The sequence below is a fragment of the Glycine soja genome, chromosome 6, assembly GCF_004193775.1.
Source record: "Glycine soja cultivar W05 chromosome 6, ASM419377v2, whole genome shotgun sequence".
NCBI classification, from domain to species: Eukaryota; Viridiplantae; Streptophyta; class Magnoliopsida; order Fabales; family Fabaceae; genus Glycine; species Glycine soja.
This window is the reverse complement of record NC_041007.1, coordinates 5311394-5329886: the sequence shown is the minus strand read 5'-3', so window position 1 is coordinate 5329886 and position 18493 is coordinate 5311394. Positions and strand designations below refer to the sequence as shown.

Below are 18493 nucleotides of genomic sequence, written 5' to 3'. Positions count from 1 at the left end.
TCTTCTAAATATTAACAATAATAGAATTAACCTTTCTGAACTTGGGATTGGAGGATTCACATTGAAGAAGAAAGTTATATCCATCAAAAAGAGTAGATCTGCTTTAACAAATCCTTATTTCTCACATATTTTTCTTTTGTCACAATCAATTTTTTTCGCTACAATACTTCTTACGTGATTAAAGATTCATCTGTTTGAATTATAAAAAATAATTGTATGATTTATTAATTTTAAATATGTTATTCTTTAACTTATGAAGAAAAGTAGGGAAAACAGTTTTTTCTTGAGTTTTAACTTGAAACAAAATGATTTACGTAATTATTATAGCTTTTAAAAAAGACCTTTCGATAGAAGCATAGATTGTAATTTTAAAATACAAAAAAGGAACCCTAAAACAATTAGCTAATTAATTTCCCAAGTAGTTAAGACTGGAGTAGTGTCAAAGGACTTAAATTAATTGTACGAGTTTATTCGTTGAAATTTGGTTATCACGATAGTAACTACTTTGCTTTTTCCCTTTTTACCCTCCTTTGTACGTGTGGCTTAAAACATAATGAACCATTTATGGATATAATAATGTACTAACATGGAAGCGTGAGTGAGAGTGGTGTGATTAATATGGAAATTGACTTCGTCATCTTCATTTTTTGGGGTTAGTTAGGAAAGGAATAGGTCTAGTATAGTCGAAGGTTGTTGACGATTGTTGACTGTTTATTTACACAACCAAATGTCTCTTTATCATTGGAGCTATTGGTCTGTCAATTTATTGGTGGGGCAAAATTTTGGGCTTTCCTCAATGTCGTCCAGTTTTTTTTTTTTTTTTTAAATTTTGCTATCTAATTAAAAATATTGGAAATTTTAATTACGTTATTTATTTATTTTAAATTTTGAAAGCATTTTTTAATAAAAAGAAATATCGTCACGACCCCTAGCAATATGAAGTCCATTTCACTTACTGTTGATGAAATAATGTGATAGTGATAATGACGGTAGAGACATACAAAATGCATATGGGCCAAGAGTAATAAATTAGGAGTAGGATGTTATCACTTTAATATTTGAGAAAAGTCCAGTTCGCTATTGGTCATTTAAAAAATGTGGCCATCAATTAAATTTATATAAAAAAAATATTGTCTTCGTGAAGAATTATGCTAAACTTATCTTTAAATAAATTAATTTGCCAATTTTTTGTCACAACGTTAATTTTTAACAGGAAAGAATAATATCAGTTTGAAATTTTTAAATATTAAGATAATGTTTATTTCAAGAGTTTAATGACTATAACGTTAGCGTAATCAAAAATATTTTTGATATGATTTTTAAGATAATTAATATAAAAATTAATAAATTTATCATATATAATAATTTATAATTAAATGATAATATAAAATTATTTTAGGAAGTTAATAATTTCCTTATATGTTTACCTTTCCGGGGACATTTTTTTTTGGGTGAAGTTGTAAACAAAAAGATTAGCCTATTTTCAGGGACATAGAGTAGTGATCATCTTAATTTCCTTTATTTAAAGCCATATTTTTAGATAGATATCTAACTAAACGGGATTTAGGATAATTTGCTAGTTTTAGATTTCATTTTGATGTTTTAAGCTTTTTGGTGTAGTAATTGAAGAATGAAAGGAGTAATTTTGGAAACAACATTAACAATTTTTTTCCTACTTTTCCTCTAATTCACATTTCAAACTTTTTTTGTACTACTCATTTTTTTTTTGTTCCAGACAGGTCATAAAAGGCAAGGGTCTAAAGCCGATAAAAAAAAAAATTATTGTTGAAGGATTAAAAGTGAATTTCATGAAAAGAAAAAAAAAATCTAAAATCATAATTTTTTAAAAAAATTACACATAACATTTGCATCAAGCTAGCCGATGATGTAACAAATCACACTTTCTAATAATGACGGGTATCGATAATGTTAATGAAAAAAAATATAAGAACAAAAATAGTATTTGTTTTAAAGACTATAAGTAAATTTTGCAAAAGATTTAATATATATATATATTTAAGCTTTATTAATTTAATAATAACATGTTCAAAATTCATTTAAAAAAATCTTTCCACTCAGACTACATACTATAAAGTAAGCTCTTTTATTTAGAAGTAATAATTTCATAAATATGTTTGTAGAGATATTTGTGAAACAGGTAACCACTAGATACAAATGTTATTTTTTAAAAGAAAAATTGAGTAAGAACGTATATTATTGAAAGAAGTTGCAATTAATCGCAAATAACTGCATATTCTGTACACACAAAATGGTAACTTGGGTCGTGGACAAGCCACCTACCTTGGAAAAACGGGCTTCCTATTACGTTTCAAGTAGGCAAGTGCTCCTTACAAGCCAAGGAGGGAACTGATTCTGGATTTTGTTTTATGTTCTCCAAACACATTTCTCTTTCTTGAAACAGAACCCTCCCTATATTCTCTTTCCGTGTCTCTCTCCATATATAATGTATCATTATCAACTTAAATGTGACCCTTTATTTTTTTCATCACATTTAAGAAACGATCCCTGCTTTATTTAGCCATTCCTCAAAAGTTTCCTACAATTTTGTGAAAATTCGAATTTTATTTCACTCAATTTGATTACCTTCTGTGATTATGATACAGATCATAGCATAGAAACAAAAATGCCTCAGTTGCTACACGGGACGCTTAAGGTAACCATATTTGAAGTTGATAGACTACATACTGGATGTCATTTGGATTTCTGCCAGAAGGTATCTTCATTATTCCTGCTTTATATTAATGCATATTTTTTTTACAGAAGGTTAATGCATATATTATAAAAACGAAAGTTTACAATTTTACCCAACAAGCAGGGGCGGGTCCAGAAATATTTATTGAGCAACTAACATAAGATTAATAAAAGTCCAAGAGAATGAATGGGTAGCCATGTTATAAAGAAAAGTCTTAATCTATCAACACATCATAATCACAATAATTTTACGAAAACTAATAATTTCTTTTGGGATATATAATCAATCATATTTGTCTGATGAATTTAATACACATGTACAGTTAGACTTTCAATCAATAAAAAAACCATTCTTCATCTAAATTTTTAAAAAATAATTATATATTATTTATTCTTAGCTAATCATGAGAATTAAAAGGAAAAAAAATAAAAATAGCCATGGTTACCCCATACATAGTGTGACCTTTCCCTCCCTAAAAAATGCAACCCGGGCATCAATTGATAAGTTCTATTCGGTGATGAATTCTCCTAATGAAGCTTTTGTGCATGCCAATGCTTCATGGATTACTTTCAAGAGAAACTAACACGCTTAAGCTCTTTGACTTTGTGTTTCGTTTTCTTCTTTAAAAATATGGGAACAAAGGGCACAACACACAAGGGGAAGAGATTTCTAGCCCAAGTCAAGGGATGTCTGCTGTGCCGGCCTGAGGTATGTTCAACAATAACCAACTTTTCAATCTTTTAATTATTGGCCACTTAGTTCTTTCACTTTTATAAAGTGTGTTTATTTAATTACCAATGATTCTAAATCTTCCTGCTCCATCCTTTTACAAAATCTCTTATTACCATTTATATTAAGTATTGGATAAAAATAAATATATTAACATGTTAAAAGTATAAATACTTACAATAAAAGATAGGAAGATTTGTGAGAGGATATTCTTGATTTCTGAAAATGAAAATTTGGTAGCGTGTCTTTTCTTTTCTATTTCTTTTATGTTTATTAAGTTTTGAAAAATCATTTTTGAGTATTCTTTATTTCTGAAAAAAATAGTAATATCATGTTTTATTTCATTTTTATTCTCTTGATGAGGAGTAAAATAGTAATATCAAGTTGTTTTTTAATGCACTTATAATTTCCATTTCTGCGTATTTTTTATTTAAGTTATTTTGAATTTTAAAAAACATGTTTTAAATTTACTTTGATATATCATTATTGGTTATAGTATTTATGAAAATATAGATTTGGCTTAATTATATTTTTAGTCACAATTATCCAATTTTGGTCTCTTCAAGTATTGCAAATGGGGTCCTTCAAGTATTGTAATAGTATGATTTTGATTTATCTTCGGATTTTTTACTAAATATTCAACAAATTGATGTATTACTTAACACACCTTAGTATGATTTTATTACACTTTTTCCTCTCGTGATTATAATATTATAAGAAAAAAAATATGATTAAGTCATGTCAACATATGTCTGACAAGTTAATAAAAAATGTGTCAGATAATACATTAATGGTCACATCATCATTCTATGTGACTAAAATCGTATTACAATATTTAAATAAAAAGTTTTGAGACTTACATTTGATTTTAAATTCTAAACATCAGTTTATTTATTCTGAAAATGTTGTATGTATGGGGATCAAAATTGAGTAATTAGAATACTCCAACCCCGAAAAGTGCAATTAAACCTATAAAGTAATATCTTAAAACAAATGCCATCACATTAATTCCTTTGTTTTTTTTTAATCCTAACATGTAAAAACTTGATGAAGATTGTTGGAACAAGACTCTATGCAACAATTGATTTAGACAAGGCAAGGGTTGGACGAACCAGAATGATAGGAAACCAACCTTCTCACCCCAGGTGGAACGAGACCTTCGAAATCTACTGTGCCCATCAAATCTCAAAGATCATATTCACTGTCAAAGATGGTAACCCAATTGGAGCAACTCTAATTGGAAGAGCCTCTGTCCCCGTGGAGCAAGTTCGCAAGGGCCCCATAGTTAAGCGTTGGGTTGAGATATTAGACGAAGAAGATCAACGTCCTGTACCTGGTCACGCCAAAATCCGTGTCAGCGTGCAATTCTACGATGTCACCGATGACACAACATGTCTATGGTCTCAGGGTATAAGCATGCCATTTTTTGGAGTACCTCGTACTTTTTTCAATCAAAGAGAAGGTTGCAATGTTACTTTGTACCAGGATGCTCATGTCCCACGTGGCATTGGTGTTGTCCCTTACATTCCAATATCCGAAGAAAAAGATTACATGCCAGCAATGTGTTGGGAGGACATTAACAAAGCCATTAATGAGGCTAAGTACTTTATTTACATAACTGGTTGGGCTGTTTACACTGAAATCACCTTAGTTAGAGACAAAGACGAATCAGAAACACTTGGGGAGTTACTTAAGAGGAAAGCTGATCAAGGTGTTAAAGTTCTTTTGCTTATTTGGAATGACAGAACTTCTGTTCCAGAATTGAAAGATGGCTTCATGGCAACACATGATCAGGAAACTGCTGGTTACTTTAGAGGCACAAAGGTGCAATGTGTTTTGTGTCCACGAAACCCGGATGATGGAAGAAGCATAGTTCAAGGCCTTAAAACCTCAACAATGTTCACTCACCACCAGAAGAGTGTAGTAGTTGATGGCCATGTTGTAGGATCAGAGAAGAGAAGTGTCATAAGTTTCATAGGTGGCATTGATCTTTGTGATGGGAGGTATGATACAAGGGATCATCCTCTATTTTCAACTTTGAATACTATGCATAGAAATGATTTCCATCAGCCAACTTTCCCAAATGCTTCCATAGATAAAGGCGGTCCAAGAGAGCCGTGGCATGACATTCATTGCAAGCTAGAAGGGCCTATTGCTTGGGATGTCTTGTACAATTTTGAGCAAAGGTGGGAGAAGCAAGTTGGGAAGAAGTTGTTGTACTCACTTGATGATCTTGATGAGATTCTTGTCCACCCATCTGAAGCACAAAAATCAGAAGTGGGAGTAGAAGAAACATGGAATGTTCAGTTGTTTAGATCAATTGATGGTGGTGCTGCTTCTGGCTTCCCCCAAACCCCGAAAGAAGTTTCTGAATTAGGCCTTGTTAGTGGGAAAGACAATGTCATCGAGAGAAGCATTCAGGATGCATACATTCATGCTATTCGGCGTGCGAAAAACTTCATCTACATTGAGAACCAGTACTTCCTAGGGAGTTCATATGGTTGGCAAGCAAGTGGTGATATTGTGGTTGAGGACATTGGTGCTTTGCATCTTATACCAAAGGAGATATCATTGAAGATTGCAAGCAAGATTGAAGCAAAAGAGAGGTTTTCTGTGTACATAGTTATCCCTATGTGGCCAGAAGGTGTACCTAGCAGTGATTCGGTTCAGGCAATATTGGATTGGCAGAAGAGAACCATGGAGATGATGTATTCTGACATTACTGATGCCTTAAAAAAAACTGGCATTCAAGCACGCCCTCGAGATTATTTGACATTTTTTTGCCTTGGCAAGAGGGAGAATAAGGATCCAGGAGATTATACTCCTCTAGAGAAACCAGAGCCTGATAGTGACTATGGAAGAGCACAAAATTCTAGGAGATTCATGATCTATGTTCATTCCAAAATGATGATAGGTAAGAGATCAAATACCATTTATTTGACTATAGAGTATAGAGTACATACAATTATAACATATCACATTTATGCTTATCTCTTTTCCATCTCTTTCTTGTCCATGGGCAAATAAGTGTGCATGAACCATTTTTTGTTGATTATATTTATATATGATCTTTCTCTTAAAATTTTTATTTTTAACTGAGTTGAATGACGTTTTATGATTCTTGTAGCCAACCCACCTAGAGTGGGATAAGACTTTGTTATTGTATATATATGTTCTTTCCATGTTTGGTCATGAATTAACAAATTGGTATTAATGTGACTTTAATTTGCTTCCCTCAGTTGACGACGAATACATAATCGTTGGTTCAGCTAACATAAATGAAAGATCAATGGAGGGTGCAAGAGACACAGAGATTGCAATGGGTGCATTCCAACCACGTCATCTAGCATCGAGTGGGCGACCCAAAGGGGAGATATATAGATTTCGACGTGCACTATGGTATGAGCACCTTGGGGATGATGGTTTTGGTTCAAAAATATTCGATTTTCCCGAACATTTGGAATGCATCAATCATGTGAATAAACTTGCTGAGGCCAACTGGGACATGTACTCAATGGAAACATTTGTTGAAAATAAAAGACAATTTCACCACCTAATGTGCTACCCCATACAAGTAACCAATGATGGAGCCATAACAAATCTTCCGGGGTTTGAATATTTTCCTGACACCAAGGCTCGGATTTTGGGTTGCAAATCAAAACTTATTCCTTCAATTCTCACCACTTAGCCAGTATTGTGCTCATCTAAGTGACTAAACCTAAGACAGAAAATTTAACCATGTAATGACTTGTAGGGAGGAGGGTGAAGAGAAATTGAATGTATTCACATTAACTAATTAGCATTACAAGTTACAACATTACATTTTTAATAAAAATAAATAATTTAAACGTCTAGTTTTCGTGTAGAAATCTTTTACGATTGTTGCGACCATAGTTTCCCCAAGACTATTTTCTTTATTGCATCCGTTTCTCATGGTAACTTAATTCCGATATTTGTAGATGCTCTTATTTCATCTGTATACGAACTAATTACGGTGATTTTTTTTTAGCTTTACTAATGAGGAAAAATAATAATAATGCATCACAATCAGGTAGATATGGCCCAATCCAGCAAGAGATCTTATTAAAATGAACTGAAAGTAAAATCGGATTATTCAATCAAAAGATTGATGGATATAGACACTGCCTGTAAATTGCTTTGGCTAGTTGGTTGTAATGAAAGTAGCTAAAAATCACCTAATGCGACTAAGGGGTATTTCTTCTTGTACCCCAAAAATATCAGCCAACAACACCCTCTTTCAATCTGGAAAGGCTAATCTGAAATGAATCTTGGACTTGAGAAAGAAGGGGCCTCTGATAGGAAAGAAAATAACCCTAATGCTACTGCTAAATTAGAGGAAGAGAAAAAGAGAAAATAAACAATAAAATTAATAGTCAAATATTTCATTCATTATCTGATCTTCTAAAAGAGGAATACAAATATATAGTCTGAATTAATGTCAATCAATGGATATCATCTATCCATGTATCAGCATCTTATTATTTAAATAAAATCTATAATACTATTATCTAACTTCATCTTATATTTGAGAGTATATTGCCACCCTTGACCCATCCTAAGATCTGAGGAACAATTTCAATGTTTTTGGGCTTCCACTTACCTTTTTTGGTGATGTTAGGTGCACCCAACATTTTAAGTAAATGGACGAAAATGTTCTTCACTCAAATTGATCCATATGAGTCATATATGACTCATACAGATCAAGTTCATCCGTACAAACCATACGAATCAACCATGAACTTGTATACCTTCATCACAGGATAATTTTGGAATTAATAAAAAATGTTAAGTACACAAGTAATAAAGCTGGTGCACCTAGCCATACCCACCTTTTTTAGACCATCTTATTGGACTAGATTGAGAATTGTCAATGCGTATTTTTTTAGACAACAATGAATTTAGTGAGAAACTATTAAGTTTTTTTTAAAAAATATATATTTTAAAATTAATAATTAATTTACCGAAGTCTTTAATGATTGATTACAAAATTGAACATCATTTTTTTTCACTTTGCTATAAATTAACTATTTACCGATTATAAAATATTTCAATTATTGTGAATTTAACAAAGTGGTTTTAGTTAGCTTTTTTGGCTATTTAAATAGTAAATATTGAATAATTCTTATATTTTGACTATAATATTTTTTTTAATTACTTAACTAACATCGTTTTGTAAAGACTAACAAATAATAGTCCTCATTCTCACGCAGGACGGTGCCTAGATTTTGTGTGATCTTTTCGTGACTGGGACTCCTTTCAAGTTTCAATACGTTAGACGCATGGCAAAATTCTTACCATAACAAGAACAACGGTCTCAAAAAAAAAAAAAAAAGACATAAGTCACAGCATGTTATGCTCTTTGCTCTGTTAACTTTTTGCTTGATTGAAATACTTTTAAACTTAGGAATATATTTCATAACACATCTATCCAAATCCAACGTTTGAGACATTCTAACCTATCCAGGTCCCACTAAAATAGTCTATCATAATCCAATGGAAACCTAAGCCTCCTTCATAGAATACTCTTCCTTGAATGTTAAGGCGGGAACTAATTCCAAGTTGAGAAATTGCAAAAGAATCTCTATTAATCTTCAAAGTTATGGTTATACACAGTATATCTCTTGCTTGATAATTAAGACACAATATGGGTCATATCCTCCTTTTCAGTTCCCATCATCTCCACTTCTCTGCATATAAATGCATCACATTAAGGCGTAAGAGCCCTTCATCATAAGGACGGTACCATCGTCAACATTTTCCAATCCTTAACCTCCATTTCCACGTAAGAACGTTTTTAACTTCCCTTTTGCGTTGTAGTGTATCATTGATTTTGGCTATTTCATAAAATCTGTAGCATGCATGTGTTCTGTTGTGGAAACTAAAAGCTAAAACTATATTACACTTATTTTCTTTTCTTTTCTTTTTCCTCACAAAACAGGAAGGGAGATCAAACATAATAGTATAACATAATGCCGCATTTGCTGCACGGGAGGCTCGATGTGATCATATACGAGGTCGACACACTACCAACTCTCAACGACTGCAATCTTAACCTCTGCAGCAAGGTGCCTTAATTGAAAAACTCCCCTCGTGTTCTATTCTTTCATCAACATAGTTACAGTACTAGACTAATGACTGTAAATATTAATGTTCTGTTTAGATTAGAAGTCAAATTAAAAACAAATAGGGAGGATAAAAACATAACAAGTAAAAAAAAATCTTTAATTTAAATGGATGGAAATAATTAAGAAAAATTTGAAAATTTTGTTGAATAGAAAAAAATAGTAAAAAAAATAAATTATATGCATTTTTATTAAACGTTTTACTTCATTAATTTTTTCTTGATATTATTTTTTTTGTTTAACTTTTTAAAAATTGAAAAAGGGAGAGAGAGTTTGTCCCACTCTATTTTATGCACTTTGGGGTAAGTTTTTTCTTGTAGGTGTTAAAAAAAATATTATTTTTCCTCTCAAATAAAAAAGAAAATTTGGTATTTCAATTTTACATTCTTCAATTTCCTTTCTTTCCTCTTTATTTACACTCAATCGATGAGAGAAAAAAAGGAAATGCGGTCAATATCAAACCATGTGTAAGAGAAATTACTAGTCTTTTCCTTGTCGAATTTAATCTGTCATACTGTAATGTAAATCTAGGAGTTAATTAAAACCAAAAAAAAAAAAAGCTCAACTAATAGTAACTTGGTACATACCACAACTCAACTTATTTCCAGTTTAATTAATGTAGATGGACTAAAGCTTCTTTAACAATAAGCTTTGCCTTCTAATTATGTGCATAGTTGTATGATATTTATTAATTAGTTCTTACAATTTATTTCTAAAGAATTCGTCATCATAATATGAACTACTTCAGTAGGTGTCAATATAGTCTAGTATCTGTTCTGGTGAAAAGAATTATCTGAAGTTTTATTGTGTTTTTTTTCATGTCTGGTTTCAAATTTTGTAAACAAGGGTACAAGTAGAAGCGTGGGGAAGAGATTTCTTTCCCAACTCAAGAGTTGTTTTCTCTGTCAATGCCAATGCCAGCCAGAGGTAGTATCTTAATTCTTGACATAATTTGCTTTAAACTATTTGACATTTTATTTTAAGCGCCATAAATAAAATATATTTCCTTCTAGCTAATGAGTCTAATTCTCGACTTGTGGTAATAATGTTTCGCACAGTTTGTGGAGACGGGTCTCTATGCAACAATTGATTTAGATAAGGCAAGGGTTGGAAGGACTAAATTGTTAAATGATCAATCCTCCAACCCCACGTGGGACGAGACCTTTCACGTATACTGTGCCCATTTGATCTCCCATGTTATATTCACTGTCAAACAAAAAGATCCAATTGATGCAACTCTAATTGGAAGAGCTTATGTCCCAGTTGAGCAAGTTGTGAATGGCAACATAGTGGACGAATGGGTCCAAATTTTAGACGAGGATCATAACCCTATACCAAGTGAGTCTAAAATCCATGTCAAAATGCAATTCTCTAGTGTTAGGAATGACATAAACTGGTCTCAAGGAATAAGGAGTCCAAGGTTTCAAGGAGTTCCTCACACCTTCTTTAGTCAAAAAAATGGTTGCAAAGTTACTTTGTACCAAGATGCTCATGTCTCAGATGGTTTTGTGCCATGGATCCCCTTGTCAGGAGGAAAACCTTATGAGCATAGGAAATGTTGGGAGGATATTTATAATGCCATTATGGATGCTAGGAACTTTATTTATATAACTGGTTGGTCTGTGTACAGTGAAATAACCTTGATTAGGGACCCAATGAAGCCTACAACAAGAATCACCCTTGGGGAACTGCTCAAGATGAAAGCTGAGGAAGGTGTCAAGGTTCTTATGCTTGTTTGGGATGACAGAACCTCTGTGCCAGATTTCAAGAAAGATGGCTTGATGGCAACTCATGATCAAGAAACTGCTGATTACTTCAAAAACACAAAGGTGAAATGTGTTTTGTGTCCACGGAACCCAGATGATGGGAAAAGCATAGTGCAAGGTTTTGAAACTTCAACAATGTTCACTCATCACCAAAAGACTATAGTTGTTGACACCCAAGTTGCTATGGGACAACAAGGACAAAAGAGAACAATAGTAAGCTTTGTAGGTGGCATTGATCTTTGTGATGGGAGATATGATACTCAGGAACATCCTCTATTTTCAACTTTGGACACAGTGCATAAAGATGATTTCCATCAGCCAAATTTCCCTGGTGCTTCCATCAAGAAAGGTGGTCCAAGAGAGCCATGGCATGACATTCATTGCAAGTTAGAAGGGTCTGTTGCTTGGGATGTTTTGTACAATTTTCAACAAAGGTGGGAGAAGCAGGTTGGAAATCAGCTCCTATTCTCTTCAAGCAAGCTTGATGAGTACTTTGTCCCTCGATCCACGGTGGTGACAACAAATGAAAATGAGACATGGAATGTTCAGTTGTTCAGATCCATTGATGGTGGTGCTGCTTCTGGCTTTCCCCCTGACCCAGAAGAAGCGGCTGAGTTAGGCCTCGTTAGTGGAAAAGATAACATCATTGATAGAAGCATTCAAGATGCTTATATAAGCGCTATTCGGCGAGCCAAAAACTTTATCTACATTGAAAACCAGTATTTCCTAGGGAGTTCATATGGTTGGCAAGCATCTGATATTGTGGTTGAGGATATTGGTGCTTTGCATCTTATACCAAAGGAGCTGTCATTGAAGATTGTTAGCAAGATTGAAGCAGGGGAGAGGTTTTCAGTGTATGTTGTTATACCAATGTGGCCAGAAGGCATACCTGAGAGTGGTTCAGTTCAGGCAATATTAGACTGGCAAAGGAGAACAATGGAGATGATGTATGCTGATATAGCCAAAGCCATTCAGAGAAAAAGAATTCAAGCCAATCCAAGGGACTACTTGACCTTTTTCTGCCTTGGAAACCGTGAGGGTAAGAAGGATATGGAATATACTCCTACTGAGGCACCAGAGCCTGATACTGATTATGCTAGAGCACAAAAGGCTAGGCGATTCATGATCTATGTTCATGCCAAGATGATGATAGGTAAGACTTCCAATCTAAAGTACTTTGTGATATATGACCAATTTGTTGAGTTTTACAATAATTACTTTAGATGTCGTACTTAATATAGTTTCTTATTAATTAACAATGTAAAGAATTTAGTGTAGAAATTAAACTCTTTCACATATTTTCTATGTAGTTACATTTTTCCATCCTTTCATATTTGGTCATGATATGAAATTAACAAGTTGTGGTGACTGTTGCTTCCTTCAGTTGATGATGAATACATTATAATTGGATCTGCCAACATAAACCAGAGATCAATGGATGGAGAAAGAGACACTGAGATTGCAATGGGTGCATTCCAACCACGTCATATAGCATATAATGGGGCACCCAGAGGACAAATATATGGATTTAGGCGTGCACTATGGTGTGAGCACCTTGGGGATCATGGGGATACAAACATCTTCGACAATCCAGAAAGTGTGGACTGCATCAGGCTTGTGAATCATCTTGCTGAAACCAATTGGGACATATACTCTAAGGAAACTTTTGATGAGTATAGAGAATTTCACCACCTCATGCGCTACCCCATAGAAGTAACCAACAATGGAGCAATAACGATCCTTCAAGGGCTAGAACATTTTCCTGACACCAAGGCTAAGATTTTGGGCTCCCAATCAGTTTACCTTCGTCCAATTCTCACCACCTAGATTGTATTGTACATGTGAAGGAAACTATCCCATCTTACCAAGAGATAAAAAGTTTAAAATGTCAAACCATGTAATTTCTTGTTGCGAAGAGGGTGGTGAAAATTTGAATGTATATTCATACAAATAATTGCTATTACCATTTGTACAATAATAAATGTAACGTCTTGTTTCTAAGTAGAGCACTTGATTTTTTTCACAGTCATAAGGATGACATAGGGGTTAAAGTGATGAGGTGTTCTCGTCCCTAACATATCATAACATATGTCCATTAAAAAAACTTAATTCACACTCAATTTTTTTTTTATCATATTATCCATACACCCGTTGTTTTATGGTAAAAAGGAATTGAAGAATTTGAGCTTCTCACTTTTCTTTTATATAATATGGGTACTATTTGTGTAACTGTTTTACCACAATGAAATATTAATTTTAATAAAAGAATAATACTCACAATATATTTATATTATTGTATTTAATTTTGTAAAAACACAAAGAAAAATATGTTTCCGAACAATATGACAAAATTTGAGTTGAAAAGGCCCCAAAAAATATTATTAATTGATATTTTTAAGATCCTAGTTAAGTCAATAAATATTTTTAAAAAAAATATATATATGATAAGACGACAAGATACGTTAGTAATACTTTTTTTATATATATAAAAAATACCTTTAACTTATTAATCATCGATCTAAAGATTCTCGTTAACATTCTAAAAGAAAATTTGAAGAAAAGAAAAGAATGTTGTTAACTTACCCGTTTCTATTTCCAATTTGAGGGCACAAAATTCCTTTGAACTTATCTAAGCTTTGAAAATAAACAGGGCAAAAAAACCCCTTGATTTCGGGAAGGGACACTGAATTTTCCTTCGTGCATGTCATTGTCATCTTTGAGGCTTCTTTAGTTAATCACTCTGTTTTGAAGCCATTTTGACATAAAACGGTTCGCTTGTGTAACCAAACAGGCAGAATTTGAGGTTTCTTACTGCATTAGTTGGTGGATTCTGTTCCAATATTTATCCTTTACTACCATTAATTTATTATCTTAATAAATCAAAGAACCAAACAACTAGAATAAAGGCTCTTGTCCCCGTTTATTATTTGCTAGTACTACTTTGCTTTATAAAATTCTGAGATAAGTGATTCTCTGCCTTTTCAATTTTCATTTTAAAAAAAAAGAAAGAAAAAAAAAAGAAAGAAAGAAAATTGTGCATGCTGGTTCTTGAATGATCTTCGTCCTGGATTCAGAATTTTCGGTGACAGATCTCTGCTCGGACTTCCATAAATGCATATCTGTGGATGTGTTCCACCTTGGCTCTGTCAGATTCTCGCTTGCATGGGGTAACTTATTTGTTCTCTCTCTCTCTCTCTTTGTTTCATTGGTCCCAGAAAATAAAAAATTAAAAAAGATTGAATTTTTCAGATCAATATGCTTGTATGTTCTTCCCAATTTGACTAAACCTTAAGGAGATCCCTTTAATAGATATGTAGTTTGCTCAGATTCCTGGGTGAATTGGGATGTAAGATCACTTGCCTTTGCCTCAAAGGAAAGCATAGAACTGGTTGCTTCACTTGGTTGATTAGGTGTTGCTGATTTTATATACTTTTCTAATTCTATGAAACTAAAGTTTGATGTTTTTATACTGTTTTGCCTCTTCTGGGTAATTTAGTTTTAAGATCTTTCTCTTTAGTTTTTAGTAATTGTTTAAATTATATATGGGAATCTTTCTTTGTACTTGCTTGCTTTCTAAGCAAGTGTGAGATCTGGTGATCAGGGAAAATTGATGGGGCTTTACAGTTTGCTACTCTTTCCTTGTATTCTTCTGAAGCTGGTAATATGAAACATAGAATTTCACTGCCCCTATAGGGTTTCATAGTATTTTAGGTGCTGCTTGTTAACTCAATTGAGAAGATGCTCCGCAAAGAAAGCTGTTGTTCATTTTTACTGTTTTCCCATGCTTGCTTTGGTCCTTCTGCTTTCTGCAATGGAACAGATAAGGCCCCAATTTCTGGGACCTTTTCAGTGTAAGGAGAAATTATTTCATTATTTAATTTCAGAAAATTTATTGTTGCTCAAATTGCAGACATCTTCTTACCATTTTATAAGTTGTATCTTTCTGCTAAATATCACGGATTTTGGTAGATAAAATAGAAATAAAAGACAAAGAAGTTGTTTCTGAGCATCTCCTAAGGTTTTAAATGTGAACCTGATGTTATATTCCTGGCCTCTTACCTTAATCCTTGGTTGGTTTCTTGTTCTATCTTTGCTTATTGATTCTAACTTAATTGATAGCGCCTTGATTATTCTCTCTTGCTGTCCATGTGAATTTTTTGTTCATTCCAACATATAGCAGGTCCCTTTATCATTTTCCACATTTTTTATCCTAAAATGCTGTAGCGAGAGGTTGTTTCTTTTTATCTATATGTGCAGGAAATAGTTATCATAGATAGTTTATAATTTAAAACAAATTTATAAAAAGAACTGCTGATTTAATTAAATGAGTCAGTTAATGAATACCTGGAAACTAGTAGGCATTGACTATGTAGTCTGTAAACAGAAAAACTGAAATACAAAACCTGTTCTTATAATGCAAAGGAGAAAGACACACAAGTTATAAGAGGAAGTTCATATTTGTTCAGTATGCTAGTTGACCTGAGAAAGCCTCCAACATAAAATATCATACCATAATAATTTATAAGTGAATATACCCTCAAATTAGGCGGAGATATAAGGTTGGCTTGGTGATTGAAGGGAGAAAGGGAGAGAGAGAGGTTGCATGTTCAAATCCCTCCCACTAACATTCTAACAAAATCTAACAATTAACATTTGTCCATCCAAAAAAAAGAACCTCAAATTAGGCTGCTGCATTCTCTCTGTTTTACTTTACCTCAAAGGTATATGTATTGATTAGGTCTAATGAGAACTAAAATACAGTAAATGGAGTGAACCCCTAATGCTAGGTTGTATTGTTCAACTTGATTTTTAACTGGTTCCTGCAACTCTTTTTCACAACATCGTCTTCTTTTAATCCAAGCTTGTAGGATAATTATAGCTAATAATTAGTGTTAATCAAGCTTGTGGTTAAACCTGCTTTGTAACAGAGCAGAGGTTGTCTGGGATGCTTCCCAAATCCTAAAGGCCAATCAACAAACAAAGACAACAGATCAGAAGATTTTTGGAGCAGCAGTGCATTTGAAATAGATCAGGGTGCACTTCAGTCCCAGAAAAGCATCTCATCAATTGGCATACCTTCTGATCCTCAAAGTAGTGCTGACATTCAGATTGATTCTCCTGAATATGTCAATCATGGCAAGTATTCTGTTATAGTCTGCTTATCTATTATCTCTGTTGGCTTATTAGTTAGTCTCATACCTTATCAAAGGGTGCTTGTAATCTTGTATCATCCTGGTAACCATTTTCTCTGATGCGGAAACAATCTTGCCAGACATATTTGCCAACTGTCGGGTATCTTAATATTTTCATGGAACTTTGAAATTCAACATCTTAACCCTGGAGGAACAGTCACAATTCCACTGCCCTGAAATAGCATGAATTCCACACTTTTAACACTGGTTCTGCAAAATGCAGCTGCCACTTTATGCTTTTCTTTTTTTTCATTCTCTTGTCTCTCCCTTAGGCAAGTTGGTTACACAGACACTGATTGTCATATTGCCTTGTTATATACTCCTTTCTCTTTGTACATTTTCTTGTAAACTGTGTTTTCTATTTTTCTTTCATCCCGATGTAATCTCTTTAATTACAAGTAATTTCCATTTATGGAACTTGAAGTTAAAAACTACTTTTCAGGATTTTCCTTGATCTGCATCTACTGTAGGATATTTCTTTCATTCTTGCATATTTTACATTTTTTTGCATATCTCCAGCTGATTATTATTACAATGTATGCAGGTCTTCTTCTCTGGAACCAGATGAGGCGACAGTGGGTTGGAAATAGAAGGCGTGAGAATAAGAAACAAGTTGGAGAACCTATAATAAGGTAAATAAATATATATAAGCTTTCTTCAGCGAGTCTTAACTATTGAACTGTAGAATCTAGAATGAACATTTTGCAAGGCAGATCGATAGTATTGCATTGATTAGTGGGAATTTGATTCTTTTGACCATAAAAATCTTCCACAGTAAGTAAGATATGCACGGATCAGGTGCAAGATCATTTTCAATACAAATAGGAAATTGGAGAGGTGGAATTGGTCTATATAGCTATAGCATTCAATCCAGTGATCAAAGTCACTTTCAAAATGTTTGTCAGGTTCTAATTCTAGAGTTTTTGATTTACAGTTGGAATGCCACCTATGAGAGTCTAATGGGGACCAACAAGCCTTTTCACCGGCCAATTCCTCTTGGAGTAAGTTCCTGCATTCATTGGATTGTCACCTCTCATATACACAAGTTTTGCATCTATTTCTCTCTTTAATTATTTTTATAAAACCCCACTCATTTAATGTCTATCAAGAAAGAAATAGAGACAAGCACATGACTTTGTTATATAAAATTTGAACATGAAAAGATTTATTCTCATTGTTGCATTATAACTTGGTTATTTTCTGTTGATATTCATGTACAAGGGAATCAGTAAATGCATGCCCCTAACTGATTATAATATCATACCTGGCAGGAAATGGTTGACTTTCTTGTTGATATTTGGGAGATGGAAGGCCTATATGACTAAGCAGACAAATCAGGTTTTTTTTTTCCTTAGAGATTTTCTTAGGAGAGGGAAAGGGAGGTAGAATTTGTTCATCCTACTATAACCCCACTGGATTGTTGTACATACATGGGCTAATTTTTTTTTCTTAGGCTAAATGGGGAAACTCTTAACTAATTGGTTTTGCTTTTTCTTCCGGGGGCGTCATTTCTACGTGAAGTATATTTACACCAAATTGTGTTTTGATAAAAAAATATAGTACATCATTTGTATAATTCTCTGACTAAGGTGATTCATAGACGTATGAATATGTTTTTAGTTCTTGTTCTTGTATATATAGTTTAGTTATAGTTCTCCAATTTGTTTTATAGAGTTTTTATTTTATTTTGAAGATTTGTTTTATTGAGTTAGCCAGTTAGGTCCTCATATTTTTTATATATATAAAAAAAATGTCCTTATTATCACCTAATGATGAAGTGGTATATATCTAATTGTGTCACGTTAATAACCATTTTAAGGTGACATGTTTGCGTCATTAATAAATGGTAATTAGAACTACTTTTTTTCTTAAAAAAATGAAAATTAAAACCAATAAAAAAATTAGAAGACTAAAATCATATTTAATCTTGGAAATTAAAAATATATTTCA

At 33.1% G+C, this 18493-nt stretch overlaps 3 protein-coding genes across 4 annotated transcripts; all 3 read left to right on the top strand.

Annotated features, from left to right (window-relative positions):
* The first annotated feature begins 2421 nt into the window (after positions 1 to 2421).
* On the top strand, positions 2422 to 7296 carry LOC114414984 (phospholipase D alpha 1-like). The gene is made up of 4 exons (XM_028379462.1): positions 2422 to 2734; positions 3356 to 3421; positions 4496 to 6356; positions 6682 to 7296. Exons 1-4 carry the CDS (start codon positions 2645 to 2647, stop codon positions 7128 to 7130), a joined length of 2466 nt encoding a protein of 821 aa, XP_028235263.1. The 5' UTR covers positions 2422 to 2644; the 3' UTR covers positions 7131 to 7296.
* Positions 7297 to 9130: 1834 nt separating this feature from the next.
* Positions 9131 to 13352, top strand: LOC114414983 (phospholipase D alpha 1-like). The gene is made up of 5 exons (XM_028379461.1): positions 9131 to 9245; positions 9402 to 9528; positions 10432 to 10512; positions 10644 to 12504; positions 12736 to 13352. Exons 2-5 carry the CDS (start codon positions 9433 to 9435, stop codon positions 13176 to 13178), a joined length of 2481 nt encoding a protein of 826 aa, XP_028235262.1. The 5' UTR covers positions 9131 to 9245; positions 9402 to 9432; the 3' UTR covers positions 13179 to 13352.
* A 664-nt stretch (positions 13353 to 14016) lies between these two features.
* On the top strand, positions 14017 to 18198 carry LOC114414982. Of its 2 annotated transcripts, none has more exons than XM_028379460.1 (5): positions 14017 to 14518; positions 16285 to 16487; positions 17088 to 17175; positions 17478 to 17544; positions 17815 to 18198. In XM_028379460.1, the coding sequence occupies exons 1-5, from the start codon at positions 14463 to 14465 to the stop codon at positions 17866 to 17868; spliced, it is 468 nt and encodes a 155-aa protein (XP_028235261.1). In that variant the 5' UTR covers positions 14017 to 14462; the 3' UTR covers positions 17869 to 18198. The 2 variants fall into 2 exon arrangements, with proteins under 2 accessions (XP_028235261.1, XP_028235260.1); XM_028379459.1 differs by having other exon boundaries at positions 14024 to 14518; positions 16280 to 16487; positions 17815 to 18177.
* The last annotated feature ends 295 nt before the right edge of the window (positions 18199 to 18493 follow it).

Coding starts and splice junctions, on each gene's coding strand:
- LOC114414982 (XM_028379460.1), top strand. CDS start 14,463: ATGCATATCTGTGGATGTGTTCCACCTTGGCTCTGTCAGATTCTCGCT. Junction 14,519..16,284: donor CAGATTCTCGCTTGCATGGG/GTAACTTATTTG, acceptor GTAACAGAGCAG/AGGTTGTCTGGGATGCTTCC. Junction 17,545..17,814: donor ACCGGCCAATTCCTCTTGGA/GTAAGTTCCTGC, acceptor CATACCTGGCAG/GAAATGGTTGACTTTCTTGT.
- LOC114414983 (XM_028379461.1), top strand. CDS start 9,433: ATGCCGCATTTGCTGCACGGGAGGCTCGATGTGATCATATACGAGGTC. Junction 10,513..10,643: donor AATGCCAATGCCAGCCAGAG/GTAGTATCTTAA, acceptor TGTTTCGCACAG/TTTGTGGAGACGGGTCTCTA. Junction 12,505..12,735: donor TCATGCCAAGATGATGATAG/GTAAGACTTCCA, acceptor TGCTTCCTTCAG/TTGATGATGAATACATTATA.
- LOC114414984 (XM_028379462.1), top strand. CDS start 2,645: ATGCCTCAGTTGCTACACGGGACGCTTAAGGTAACCATATTTGAAGTT. Junction 3,422..4,495: donor GTCTGCTGTGCCGGCCTGAG/GTATGTTCAACA, acceptor AACTTGATGAAG/ATTGTTGGAACAAGACTCTA. Junction 6,357..6,681: donor TCATTCCAAAATGATGATAG/GTAAGAGATCAA, acceptor TGCTTCCCTCAG/TTGACGACGAATACATAATC.